The 15,624-nt window shown below is 43.4% G+C and overlaps 1 protein-coding gene across 1 annotated transcript in view; it reads right to left on the bottom strand.

The window, feature by feature from the left end:
* LOC124716821 (cytochrome P450 4C1-like) overlaps window positions 1-15,624 on the bottom strand; it is a 102,725-nt gene that overhangs the window by 45,963 nt on the left and 41,138 nt on the right. Inside the window, exons 4-5 of the mRNA XM_047243374.1 lie at window positions 14,476-14,677; window positions 3,212-3,439 (exon numbers count right to left, since the gene is read on the bottom strand). Coding sequence (XP_047099330.1) covers window positions 3,212-3,439; window positions 14,476-14,677 — 430 coding nt within the window. The remainder of the gene's footprint in view (window positions 1-3,211; window positions 3,440-14,475; window positions 14,678-15,624) is intronic.

The raw sequence follows: 15,624 nt of genomic DNA, 5'->3' as shown, positions 1-15,624 counted from the left end.
TTCGAACAGTACACCAGACAAAAATGAAAATCACAATCTAAAACCGACAGAAAAGTGTGCTCAGAAGTGTTCCAAGGGTCGGCCTGAGGATGTAGCTCTAACGTAAGGGGAGGTGAGACAGGCAGCCAAGAGTAAGATTAAATAATCGGATGGCAACTGAACCCAGAGACAGGTGAATGACCGTTCAACAACCTAATCATTTCCCTTGCACCCTACCAACAGTACGACAACAGAAAATATCAGCCGAGGACGAAAATAGCAGCTGCACTGCGTCTTCAAAATTGGCGTCTAGAAACAGCCAAGGCACAATAATCACTCTTAAGGAAAAAATATGAACCAACAACTAAAAGGCTGTCGAACTACACGCCATGCCGGACAGCATCAACATGGCGAGGAAAAACACTCTGCCAGAAAACTACGCTAACGACCAGGCCAGGTAGCTGGGGTGATGACCACAAGGCAGAAAGGATGTGATAACTAACAACCTATTTAATAGTTAAAGACCACACAGGAAGACGGCTGTAAAATTTCACTGAGTCCAACACACCTTACACTACTGCTAGCCGGAACGGCCCAGGAAGCAACAACCGACAATGAACAAAGAGATGTCACAGCAATTGAGGTCTCATAAGGTTAACTCATCATTCAACTTCAGTGTCCAGGTTCGGTGGGCAACGAAATTTGTAGCTCTCGCAGTTGGCTCCTCACAATCCGACCACGCGTGCAAGCCGCCAGCAGCCCCGGCCTGACCTCGCACCGCAGAGACTTCCTCGCTGCTCTGTCCCAACTGACCAACTCAATCCAGCACGCAGACAGCATTAAAATAGCTGCTCAGACAAAACCACACAAGCTACACACAGTTGCCTGAAAACACTTCCACAGACAACTCGAACAATATTAAAAGAGTCACTGTGGAACGACAAGGACAAATCACAAGTCGACACACACAGAGAACCCAGAAGCGGTCGGCAACCGATGAGACGACCAACCGAACGACCAACCAAGGTTGTCCCCACTAAAGTCTTGTGTGTCGGCAACAGTCGGGCAAGTCATGGCTGTCTGGACCTCACCGCTACTCCGTCCCGACTGAACTCCCCACACACGACGACCCGGAAATACTAGCAGTCGCTCCAAAGATAGTACGACAGTCCTCTTATCGATAAGCGCTGCTGCTGCCACTTACGGCAGGCAGGCAGGCTACTTAGTGACGCAAGTAAATCCAATAAAAAACGAGACGGGAGTACTGCCAAGATAAGATGTCAAGCAGTAACGACACGAACACAGGCCACTCATAGCTCACAAATGCTAATTATTTCTGCAGGATACACTAATGTACATGTCCTGTGAATATGAGCATCTTATCTCTAGTCGTTCAAGGTTTTCTCTGTTTTTTTTTTCTGGACGTGAGTGTAGAATTCATGATATCAAACAGAGCTTCTATCCAAGTGACCTAGCATCCTCCTACACTCAGTCAAAGATAACACTCCCCCGGACACTACAGTGTCATCAGCAAAATGTGTCGAGTATTGTTGCTTACGCTACGTGTCAGGTGGGTTATAAAGAACAAGAGCTGTCATATGTCACTTCCCTGGGGCACTCCTGACGAGCCTTTGTCTCCAGTGGTCATTCGCCATCCAGGACATGCTCATAAATTAAGGATGATGCTGATACATGGTTAAACAACGATCTAGTGGGTGGTTAGCGGGTTTAAATCACCTCCGGGTATGACCATGCGAAGCATTTGATCTGCGGTCGCCGACGGGTGGCGTTGGCAGCAGTCCACATACGCAGAGGTGTGTTGGTGCACGTCAGAGTACGGGGCAGCGAGTAAGTGTGCAGACGTTTTCAGGTGTGCTAATGGTGACTGTATGTTGAAAATGGCTCAAAGAACACACATTGATGACGTTATGAGAGGTTCAATACTCGGGCGACTGGAGGCTGGTCAAACACAGCAGTTGGTAGTACGGGCCCTCCGTGTGCCACAAAGTGTGATCTCAAGATTATTGCAATGATTCCAGCAGACAGCAGGAAACGTGTTCAGGCGCTACAGTACGGTACGTCCACAATGTACAACCACAAGAAGACTGATATCTCACTATCAGTGCCCGCAGACGGCCACGGAGTACTGAAGGTAGCCTGGACCTTACCGCAGCCACTGCAACAATTGTCTCCAGACACACACTCTACAGACCACTGAACAGACATGGTTTATTCGCCCGGAGACCTGCACGGTACATTCCACTGATCCCTGGTCACAGGAGAGCCCGTAAAGCTTGGTGTCAAGAACACAGTACCTGGTCATTGGAACAGTGGTTCCAGGTTATATTCATGGACGAGTCCAGGTATAGTCTGAACAATGATTTTCGCCAGGTTTTCAGCTGGCGTGAACCAGGAACCAGATACCAATCCCTTAATGTCCTTGAAATGGACTTGTATGGATGTCATGGTTTGATGGTGAGGGGCGGGATTATGATTGATGCACCTACACCCCAGCATATCTTTGACAGAGGAACTGTAGCTGGTCACGTGTATCAAGACGTCATTTTGCACCAGTATGTCTGCCTTTTCAGTTGTACAGTGGGTCCTACGTTAATCCTGATGGATCAAAATGCACAGCCCCGCCGAGCTGCCATCGTGGAGGAGTACCTTGAAACAAAAGATATCAGGCGAAGGGATTGGCCTGCCTGTTCTCCAGACCTATATCCCATCGAGCACGTCTGGGATGCTCTCAATCGACGTATCGCTGCACGTCTTCAAACCTCTAGGACACTTGAAGAGCTCAGACAGGCAATGGTGCAAAAATGGGAGGCTATACCTCAGCAGCTGCTCGACCACCTGATCCAGAGTATGCCAACCCATTGTGAAGGCTGTGTATGTGTGCATGGTGATCATATCCCATACTGATATCGGGGTATATGCCCAGGAAACAGTGGTGTTTTGTAAGACACGTGTTTCAGGACGGTTTTCTCATCTTATCACCAATACCATGGATCTGTGTCGTGCGTGTTCCCTATGTACCTATGCTATTAGCGCCACTTTTGTGTACCGGCACCACATTCTGCAATTATCCTTAATTTATGAGCATGAGTGTACTATGTTTCCTGCGATACAAATCGTGAGGTGGCCCTTGGGGTACAAAAGTATATGCGGCAACAGATAATGCCGTTGTTGGAATATCATTTGGTAAAGCCGCTGCTTTACTCGACCTTACCTGGATGGTGGCCATGGCATCGCTCATGGCGGCAGACATCTCCTCCTCTGCCAAGGCATCTGGTATCAGCAGGTCTGGGTCGATGCCGATGACGGTACTTAAGACGTTCCGGGCAGCTGCCAGGAGCACTGAAGGGTAGAGCGGGGTGACGGCGCCTCTGGTCCTGGCCAGGCGTTCGCTCAGGAGGAGGCCGCCCTCGTGGAACGCCTGGAGGTAGCCCTCCAGCAACTGGAACACAGCACACACTCACTGTGCCTCCTCTCCAGCTGCAACTGCCTGGAGTTGGAATCAATGCCATCTTCATGATAGATGACAGTGTATCTCGCTGCTTTGTCTGTCACACAGCAACATCGTAATCAGCCACTGTGTACCATAGGGTTCTATCTCGGGTCCTACAATCGGGAAAACGGAACCACCTATAGTATCACCTTGTCGTCCGCTTATGTGTGAGTCTGTCAGTCTGTTAAATTGAATTTAAGCTTTATGTCACATTCTACGGCCTGCGATACCTTGGCGGTGTAGAAAGTTGAAGCTCCTACGGCGATGCAATCAAAAGAGACGACCATATATTTCACATATCTTGATACTCTCAAATTCACTCATCAAAACCTATTTGGTATTTCACGTTGACACTGAAACATCCCCTTAGAAAAATTTATAAATGACAGTGCTGGAAAACCTCTTACGTTATTTGATTTTCAAACAGCTGAGAAAAACTGAATGTACTCAACACTTCTCTCTTTACTTATTTTGATCGTCTCCAAACTGACACACAATATTTTTAGCGCAACGCAATCTGACTTTCAATAATCCCTACACAAGAATGGCCCTGACTAACAATAACCTACACCTTTCATGAATCACTTACCTCACAAAAATCTTCGTTCCTCAAACTACTGCAATACAGCGAGCGCCAATACTGCCAGCTAAATAAAAGATTCTAATTACTGAAGTCACTAACTACTGATAGGCATAGATAACAAATGAAAGATTTTGATGGAGAACAAACAATGTATTTACCTTAATAGTGTTCAAAACTCACACACACACACACACACACACACACACACACACACACACACACATATATATATATATATATATATATATATATATAGTGTTGGGCAGTTGGATGTGAACAGCGCATAGCGTTGCGCAGTTGGAGGTGACCCGCCAGCAGTGGTGGATGTGGGGAGAGAGATGGCGGAGTTTTGAGAGCGGACGATCTGGACGTGTGTCCATCAGAAAGAGTAAATTTGTAAGAGTGGATGTCATGAACATGTCTAACTGCCCAACACTACAATAGCGAATATTCCAACAATGCCAACCAGCCACAGATTGCACACAGCACTGTCAGTGATTTTCATAAAGAGCGCTACGTGGCGTTACCAACACAAAAACCTAAACAGCCTACTTACAACACATTATCATGAAATTTGGCTAGAAGCAAGGAATTACATTAAAAGTAAAAGAAGAAATTCGATAATCATTAAAATCTAATTATATCACACGAAACCCATTGGGTTTTTTTTGTCGTTTTTCATACGACTACTGTCTATCGTTCGGTTAGGACATCTTTTTGTCAAGAACGACTTCGACGTATCGAGTTCAAATTTAGGCCACACGCTAAGGTGTATGGTCCCTTCACAAATTAAAAGAAATTGAACTTAGAAGTAAATGTAGTTGAAATATATGGCCTTTTCTGTCACATTTTGATCCCCTAAACTAACTCATCAAATTTAGAACTTTTATTTGACACCACAAACGGTCGTAAAGCCACAGTCACTACAACAATGAAACTTTTAAAAGGTTACATAATTACTTTTGACTTACTGAGTCGGCATTTTCAAATGTAATCACAAACCTGGAAAACTGCATTAATAATTGCAACCACACGTCTTTCAAATATTACGAAAGATACACTAAACCCAGTTGACCGGTTTACAATCTGAAAATTGTCAATTTGTAACTGTATGACTGCACTATTATTTTATCCTTTCTTATCGAACTGTCTGTCTGTCTGTCTGTCTGACAGTTATGAACCTTTTTTGTCAGGAACAGCTTGACATATCAACTTCAAATTTATGTCTCACACCTAAGGCAGTGCAATCAAAATATACGGCTATTTGCGTCACATATTTTATTCCTGCAAACTCATTCATCAATACTAATAGAGTACTTCCCCTTAACCTAGACTCACGATATTTGGCTAGAGGCAATGTTTCACATTACAGCCGGCTGGAATGGCCGAGCGGTTCTAGGCGCTACAGTCTGGAGCTGCGCGACCGCTACGGTCGCAGGTTCGAATCCTGCCTCGGGCACGGATGTGTGTGATGTCCTTAGGTTAGTTAGGTTTAAGTAGTTCTAAGTTCTAGGGGACTGATGACCCCAGCAGTTAAGTCCCATAGTGCTCAGAGCCATTTGAACCATTTTTTTCACAGCACACGCAAAGCAAACTGACCCAAAAATTGTTAATTTCAGATTATACCACACGAAAGCCATATTTCCTTTGTCATTTGTTATCCAACAGTATGTCCTGGAAGAACCACTTTCTCTCAAGAATGGGTAGATGCATATCTTGTGGACAAAAACGAGAAAAAATGTCCAATAAACCTGGGCTCCAAATTGCATACCTGAGGAGCTATGACCATTCGTTCATCTTCACTAATGTGAAACACATCTCTACTGAGCAGGTTTTCATGCTGTTAAGGTACGCTCTTTAGAGCCCGCGTTTATTTTTTCATGTTTTTGTCCACATTATCACCACTGAAAGTTACCAGCCCTACACTCTTCGCAACACAAGAACCGGTACATTTACTCAACTGTCAGAGTTATCAGAACGGTTTTCGTTTACACTTTCGACTCGTTCGTTTCCGGTACAGGGATCCTTACTTCAAATTAATACATTTACCGTTCTCCATCATCCTAGAAAGTCTGTAACATCATCATGGAATCACCCCGTGTATACGTACATTTACAGACGCCCGCGCCTATAACTTTGATGCTGTGTAGTCTCGTTGGATGACGTTTCCGGACATGGGTTCCTATTCAAAATAGGATGTACTCACTCCTCTCTACAAGTCCTAGAAGTCTGTAACGTGAATTTCCGACCACCCTGTATATCGATAACAGGTGAAAGTCTTCCATACTCTTTATTCCTGGGACCGATGAAATATCTGTAAACATAATTAACTTTGTACGAGCTCTGCTCACACTTGTCAGGATTGTATATGTCTCATATATATATTTTTCGTCATATTGGGGACGATCATATTTCTAGAGTTAAAGAACTTCACTAGTTTTTGTTTGAAACCAATTTTAGGGTCTGTACGTAGGAGTTGGTAAGAAAGACTGTGACAGTATGGTGGAAAGGTAACAATCCTCAGATGAATGATCTTTACATTTCGTTCGTAGACATCCTACAACCCGTGCAGTATGTCAATAAGAGTTCTGTAATCTGCAGTCGTAGCTACAAGGTGCTCCTTTCCCTTTTACAGCTTCTGTGTTTTGATCATCACCGTAACACAGACTGTCTCTTGCAGAGAAGGTAACAGCTACCGCTCACTTTATATGGCGATATTTATTTACATAAACAGCTCAGTTACCGGTTTCGACCACTCATTCACACGAAAAAGTTTCACTACATGGAAAGATGAATAAAAATACGGCGATATCACAACCGTAACAAAGCCAAAGAATCTGTGAGAGATATTTCGATATATACATTGATGTGCCGGTACCAATTTACAAACCACAAACGTTTCTTTACTTACAATTTATATTAAATAGCAACTGATTAAGGTTAACAAATAAAGCAGCCAGAATTTTATCAAGTGTTACTGCAACGACATAATGTAAATATTATTTATATTATCTGTTTAGATATATATAAAGGAAGTGCTTCATATAGTTTTCCCTTCTGCATGAACACGAACAATCAGCAATGCAACGCAATGGTGCAGAGTGTCCGACGAAAGTAACTAAAAAATTTTCAATTTAATAATCTGTTTACATCGCTTGAAATCGTTATGAGGCACAATTACAGTTAAATAAACATTTCCTCGCATCTTGTTTTATGACGCCACCACCGCAAGTAATTTTCATGATATGGGGGAACAAAAAAACTAACGTAAGCTACAACAAAAATGTATCTTATAGTGATCAAGCTGTCTGATGATGAAACTGTCGTTTCGAAACAGGTAACGGCGTTATTTATGTAAATAAATGGCATTTTAAAAAGTGGCTGATTACTGTTATCTTCTCTGCAAGAATCAACGTGTATTTTGTACACAGCCTTAAAATGTCAGTCTTCGACACAATAACTTTCCCGTAAGTCTTTACAACCTCCAAAGCTGTGTAAGGCACCTCAGTGTGTATTGTGGGGTTGATCGGTATTCATTTACATACTCTGCAAGTCTCACTTAAGTGCATGGCAGAGGGTTCATCGAATCACCATCACAATAATTCTCTGCTATTGCAATCTCTAACGGCGCGTGAAAAAAACGAACACTTACACATTTCCGTTCAAGGTCTAATTTCCCTTATTTTATTAAGATGATCGTTTCACCCTATGCAGGTCGGCATCAACGAAGTGTTTTCGCATTCGCAGGAGAAAGTTGGTGATTGAAATTTCTTGAGAAGATCTCGACGCAGCGAGAAACGCCTTTGTTTTAATGACGTCCACCCGAAATCCTATATCATGTCCGTGACACTCTCTCCCCTATTTCTCAATAACGCAAAACGTGCTGCCCTTCTTTGAACTTTCTCGACATACTCTGTTAATCCTATTACGGTCAGAGTGTCAGACCGCGCAGCAGTACTCCAATAGAGGACGGACAAGCGTTGCGTAGGCAGTATACTTGGTAGATCTGTTGCATCTTCAAGTGTTTTGCCAATAACACGTAGTATTTGGTTTGCCTTCCCCACTACGTTTTCTATGTGTTCTTTCCGATTTAAGTTGATCATAATTGTAATTCCTACGTATTTAGTTGAATATACGGCCTTTAGATTTGACTGATTTATCGAGCAACCAGATTTTAACGGATTCCTTTTAGCACTCGTGTGGATAACCTCAGACTTTTCATTGGTTGGTTGGTTGTTTGGGGGAAGAGACCAAACAGCGAGGTTATCGGTCTCACAGGGTTAGGGAAGGATGGGGAAGGAAGTCGGCCGTGCCCTTTCAAAGGAACCATCCCGGCATTTGCCTGGAGCGATTTAGGGAAATCACGGAAAACCTAAATCAGGATGGCCGGACGCGGGATTGAACCGCCGTCCTTCCGAATGCGAGTCCAGAGACTTTTCATTATTTAGGGTTAATTACCAATTTTGGCACCATACAATTATCTTTTCTAAACCGTTTCGCAACTTCTTTTGATCTTCTGTTCACTTTACTATACGATAAACGACAGCTTCATCTGCAAACACCGAGCGAGGTGGCGCAGTGGTCAGCACACTGGACTCGCATTTGGGAGGACGACGGTTCAATCCCGCGTCCGGTCATCCAGATTTAAGTTTTCCGTGATTTCCCTAAATCGCTCCAGGCAAATGCCGGGATGGTTCCTTTGAACGGACACAGCCGACTTCCTTTCCCATCCTTCCCTAATCCGATGAGACCGATGACCTCGATGGATGGTATCTTCCCCCCAAACAACCAACCAACCAACATCTGCAAACCGAGCGAGGTGGCGCAGTGGTTAGACACTGGACTCGCATTCGGGAGGACGACGGTTCAATCCCGCGTCCGGCCATCCTGATTTAGGATTTCCGTGATTTCCCTAAATCGCTACAGGCAAATGCCGGGATGGTTCCCTTCAAAGGGCACGGCCGACATCCTTCCCCATCCTTCCCTAATCCGATGAGACCGATGACCTCGCTGTCTGGTCTCCTTCCCCAAAACAACCCCAACCCCCATCTGCAAACAACCTAAGACGGCTGCTCACATTGTCTCCTAAATCACAGGAACAGCGGAGGGCCTATAAGACTACCATGGGGAACGCCAGAAGTCACTTCTGTTTTACTCGATAACTTTCCGTCGGTTACTAAAAACTGACCTATATGACAAGGAATCACAAATCCAGTCATATAACTCAGACAATATTCAATAAGAGCGCATTTGCATTTCGCTACAAGTCGATACTCTGGTACAGTATGAAAAGCCTTCTGTAAAACAATACTACTGGCCATTAAAATTGCTACACCACGAAGATGACGTGCTACAGACGCGAATTTAACCGACAGGAAGAAGATGCAGTCACATGCAAATGATTAGCTTTACAGAGCATTCACACAAGGTTGGCGCCGGTGGCGACACCTACAAATGCTGACATGAGGAAAGTTTCCGACCGATTTCTCATACACAAGCAGCAGTTGACCGGCGTTGCCTGGTGAAACGTTGTTGTGATACCTCGTGTAAGGAAGAGAAATGCGTACCATCACGTTTTCGACTTTGATAAAGGTCGGATTGTATCCTATCACGATTGCGGTTTATCGTATCGCGACATTGCTGCTCTCGTTGGTCGAGATCCAATGACTGTTAGAACAATATGGAATCAGTGGGTTCAGGAGAGTAATACGGAACGCTGTGCTGGATCCCAACGGCCTCGTATCACTAGCAGTCGAGATGAAAGGCATCTTATCCGCATGGCCGTAACGGATCGTTCAGTCACGTCTCGATCCCTGAGTCAACAGATGAGGACGTTTGCAAGACGACAACCATCTGCACGAACAGTTCGACGACATTTGCAGCAGCATGGACTATCAGCTCGGAGACCGTGGCTGTAGTTACTCTTGAAGCTGCATCACAGACAGGAACGCCTGCGATGGTGTACTCAACGACGAACCTAGGTGCACGATTGGCACAACGTCATTTTTTCGGATGAATCCAGGTTCCGTTTACAGCATCATAATGTTCGCATCCGTGTTTGCCGACATCGCGGTGAACGCACATTGGAAGCGTGTATTCGTCATCGCCATACTGGCGTATCACCCGGCGTGATGCTATGGGGTGCCTTTGGTTACACGTCTTGGTCACCTCTTGTTCACATTGACGGCACTTTGAACAGTCGACGTTACATTTCAGATGTCGCTCTACCCTTCATTCGATCCCTGCGAAACCCTACATTTCAGCAGGATAATCCACGACCGCATGTTGCAGGTCCTGTACGGGCCAGCACGTCCTCAGATCTCTCGCCAATTGAAAACGTCTGGTCAATGGTGGCCGAGAAACTGGCTCGTCACAATACGCCAGTCACTACTCTTGATGAACTGTGATATCGTGTTGAAGCTGCATGATCAGCTGTACCTGTACACGACATCAGAGCTCTGTTTGACTCAATGCCCAGGCGTATGAAGGCCGTTATTACGGCTAGAAGAGGTTGTTCTGTGTACTGATTTCTCAGACTCTATGCACCGAAATTGCGTGAAAATGTAATCACATGTCAGTTCTAATATAATATATTTGTCCAATGAATACCCGTTTATCATCTGCATTTCTTCTTGGTGTAGCAATTTTAATGACCAGTAGTGTACTAGATTTACATTTTAATTCCCTTCCGCCGTTTTTCCTTGAAGTTTGGCGCTTTATTGTGAAAAACTTACAAAAAAATATGATTCTTAGTATTAGCCATTGCTGGCCACTACATTCTTTCATCTTTCGGATAGCATACGAATCCCGTGGCGGAAGAACTTGGTGTCTTTTGTGGGGATCCATAAATCGATTCAATTTTGCACTTGTTCGTATGATCGGAAGTGCTGGTCAGCCGTACTGAATGCCACTGATCGAAAAAGGTGGCAGTCAGACAGAGAAACGTATGGAGAATACGGCCGGAGGGATAGGACTTCTCATTTCAACGTTTCCATGTATATTTTGACTGGTTTTGCGACGTGGGGTCTAGCACCGACCTGCTGATAAATTACATGTCTATCGCTGTATTGTGACCGTTTGTGTTTCAGTGCTGGGCTTGAAAGCATCAATTGCTTTCGATAATGGTGCCCTGTGACTGTCTTCGTCTGTTTCAGCAGCAATGAAAAAGTTCTGTCTTCCACCGCCATGCCGGTCTTCGACATCAAAATCACCGTTCTTAAGGCGATGAAAACATTCTCTGCACAGTCTTCCACTAATAGTTCCCTCACCATTGGTCTTACCCAGCATTTTTAAGAGCCACAGCCGCAGATTTCTTCATGTTAAAGCAGAAAATGGCGAGAAATGGGTACGTAAGTCGACGTACTTAATTGAGAATAGCCTTATGATGCAATCACAAATCGACTAATATTTTTATGGCCTAATGGTTATAGATGCCTTAGCATGTTGTATTACACCTATGACCAACCACCTGAACCCCACTTGCCGCTACATCCGTCTATTGCAAAACAGCGGAAGCAAAGTTGTAGACCTAACAGAAATACATAATCAATTTGAAATCCGTTGTCAATAGCACTCAACACTTTGTGTGAGTAAAGAGCTAGTTGTGTTTCACAAGAACGTTTTTTTCTAAATTCGTGTTCACTATGTGTCAATAGACCGTTCTCTTCGAGGTCATTCATAATGTTGGAACACAATATATGCTCCAAAATCCAGCTATATGTCCACGTTAATGATACGGGCCTGTAATTTAGTGGATTAGTCCTACTACCTTTCTCAAATATTGGTGAGACTTGTGGAACTTTCCGGTCTTTGGATACGGATCTTCCGTCGAGGGAGCGGTTATACGGGGTTCTCAAAAGGTCTCTCCGCAGTGCCGTATGATTGTTAGCCGCACGTGCCGTGTGATTGTTCGCCTACCCTGGTTACTTCCCTTCAAGTGGACTCTCCCAGCACTCCACTGTTTCGTTAATCTCAGCCAGCGTCAGTAGTATCGTTGGTGTGTGTCGTTACGTGTTGACGGGAAAGTTAAAGTTTAGTTCCTTTGAGCGTTTGTTTCATTTTTGTCACTGTTACAATGCTAACCGTTGAAAAACGTGTGTTTTTAGTCGAACAAGTGTTCAAAGCTGGCGGTAAATACACTGTTTCAGTTCGTCAAACATTTAATTCAGTTTTCCCGGGGACAACACTCCCTCATCGCGATACTGTGCGAGATTTGATTAACAAATTTCGAAGTACGGGTTCAGTGACAGATGCACCGAGAAGTTGTCGTCCTAGCGTTTTGTCTGAGGATAAAATTCTTGATATTTCCGATAAAATGTCCACGAGTCCGAACAAGTCATTAAGAAAACTCGCCCAGGAAATCGATGTTAGTGTCGGAACGGCCCACACAGCTGTAAGGAAAAAATAGAACTTTTCCCATACAAAGTGACAGTCGTGCAAGAACTGAAAAATACTGACCATGGCAAGAGACTGCGTTATTGTCAATGGTTCAAAAATTTCGTTCAACAAAATGGAAGGGATATTCTTAATGAAACGTTTTTCACCGATGGGGCGCGGTTTCATTTATTCGGGTACATGAACTCGCAAAATTCTCGTATGTGAAGTACTGCAAATCCATTGAGTATTCATGAGGAACCACTTCATTCTGTGAAAATAGGGGTTTGGATTGTAATTTCTAGACGTCGGATTGGGAGTCCCATATTTTTCAACGAAGCAATAAACGCACAACGATACTGCAGTGATATTCTGTACCCATTCATTGGAGAACTTGTGTTAAGTGAAATACTGAACAAGATGGTGCAACCGCGCATACAGCTCGCGTTTCAGTGTCACTGCTTGATGATGTTTTTGGTGATGGCATAATTTCACACGGACTTTGGCCTCCACGATCGCCTGACCTAACATCACCTGATTTTCTAGTACTTTATATTTCCCTTTATTGGTTGATTTTGGTTCTTATTATTTTATGTTTTATTTATTTATAATTTTGGCTTCTTTAGTTAAGATGTCAATATTTTTGGTTCATTTGTGACTTCCTAAGGCTTATGTAGAGATTTTTTTTACAGATCTTTAACATAACGCAGCGCGTCAGCAACCGTATATGTATAGAAAATAAACAATTTTTTCAGCCTTCAGTTGCAAGGTAATTTTTACTCGTTTACCTAGGATTCGATTCCAGTAATGGAATCTTCTTCAGAGCCTATAACTTAAACCTCATACGGACATATATTACTCACTGAAATGCATCATCAGTCTAATGATTGAATAATAAAGAAATCGTGATAATTACAAAAAATTATTTTGAGAGCCAAACACTGGCCATGTCACAGATTAAAAATTAAAACAATATAGACGCATAATCATAAGATTACTTCTGTCAAAATTAAAACACTTAAGGCGAACGTAGACGAAGCTACGCCGGCCAGAAATAAAGGAGCAACTGTGAGCGGCACGGAAACTAGGCGTCACGAGCAGTTCCGCGGTGAGGCTCGGCCGTGACCATGTAGAGGCCCCTATTTCAGGTAGAATAATTCTTGGTGGTGTTTTATTGAAGTTGGGAGGTTATGGTATTTTTGGTGTTATAAAGGTTATTTCTTATTTGGGTTTAAAGTTTAATTATTTTTGATTATCTTTAGGTTTATCTGGTGGAGTTATTGTTAGATTTATTTGTTTTCGTCAGGTTGATTTAAAGTCTTTAATTGCATATTCTTCTGTTGCTCATATAAGAATGGTTATTGGTGGTTTGATGACCACAAATTGATGAGGTTGTATAGGTTCTCTTTCTTTAATGGTTGGTCATGGTTTATGTTCTTCTGGATTATTTTGTTTGTCTAATATTATTTGTGAACGTTCAGGTAGACGAAGATTATTAATTAACAAGGGTATAATTAACTGTCTAAAAAAAAGTCCAAAATCCATCTATGAATTGAAAACTGCCATATCCACTTTCTACATCTACATCTACATCTATTTTCACTGCTTCTGTTACAGAACAAATGTTACAGCTTGTGTTTGGAAACATGATTAGACGAATTGAAATGTGTATTCAACAACAGGGGGGGACACTTTCAACGTTTAATGTGAATATTTGTAAGTAAAAATGAATATTCAATAAATTAATAACTTGTATTTCACTGAGTTTCATTTCGGTATATTCACTGCGGCCTACGGCACGCGTGGCTAACAATCATACGGCACTGTGGAGAGACTTTTTGAACACCCCGTGTATGTTTGTTAAGTACAGAGCTATTGCACCAGCATACTCAGAAGGGAACCTAATTGTTAGATAGTCTGGACCGGAAGACTTGCTTTCATTAAGGGATTTACGTTGCTTCACTACTTCAGTGCACCATCCAGTGGCTGCCGATAGAGGACGCAACTTAACGTAGGCTGGTTAACTCACCTCAGAGCGGAACGTGTGGCTGACGTGTTTCCGGTGTGTCTTCCACCGGTCACCGCTGGTGGCGAGTATCCCATCACCGGCGAAGACCCGCATGGCGTGCGTGGTGAAGGGGTCGCGGTCCACCATCTTGGCCGTCAGCAGGGTGTGCTGCACATCGTCCGGGTGCGCCACGAGCACCACCAGAATGGAACCCAGGTAGAACCTGCCACCAGCGTAACAAGGGCACCCACATCATCATTTCTTGGTGTGGCTGAAAAACCACCCTACGCGATTAATAACTAAAATCGTGTGTAAGCCAAAGTTCAAGAACAAGTCAGGTACACCACGATGCGAGAGTGAAGACATTTATCCGATTCTACGTGATACGTGCGAGACACTAAGAGAATCCAAAAGTTTTTGCAGAAATTGAAGATTGCCTGCGTCTCTTCCTGCAGATCTCTCTCGTCACGTTTTATATCTCCACATAGGTTTTTGGATAGGGTCCGCTTTTAGCAAAACACAATTTTGTTTTTTAACCCATACATGTTTCGCTGCAGTTGCAGCGTCTTCAGTAGGCTTTTATTCTATGGCTGCTAAAGATAAAGAATGTTCTTTACTGTCGTATACATATAACTATTAGTTTTCACATTTTTTACATCTTAATTACAGATAAATGATGACTAACTGTCAACCTCAGCTGCCGACAGGTGTTGTTGATATACCTCGATGTGGACAGCTGAAAATGTGTGCCCCGACCGGGACTTGAACCCGGGATCTCCTGCTTACATGGCAGACGCTCTACCCACATCTCTTTCCTTTTTTTTTTTTTTTTTTTTTTTTTTTGGATCGAAGGATCAGGAAGAGGATGTAGTGGGTTTGTCGATGTTGTTTTATTTCTTTCTTTCTTTAATTTTTATAACTTTTTTTGTATTATAGATTTATTTTTGTTTCATTACAAAGAAAGATCCTACAACTGCCGTAGCCGAGCGTCCGAGTCGTCTTCTCGTCTGTTGGGAGGGGTTCCCCCCTATTCCGTCCGTAGAGGATCAATATGACCCATCTGAGCCACCGAGGACACAGACGAATAGCGCGACTGCAGGGACTTATCCCTTGCAAGCTTCCCGTGAGACTCACATTCCCAACTGTCCACAATTCTACATATGTATTGTA

Source organism: Schistocerca piceifrons, chromosome 9 (genome assembly GCF_021461385.2).
Source record: "Schistocerca piceifrons isolate TAMUIC-IGC-003096 chromosome 9, iqSchPice1.1, whole genome shotgun sequence".
NCBI classification, from domain to species: domain Eukaryota; kingdom Metazoa; phylum Arthropoda; class Insecta; order Orthoptera; family Acrididae; genus Schistocerca; species Schistocerca piceifrons.
This window is presented reverse-complemented; position numbering and strand designations above follow the sequence as displayed.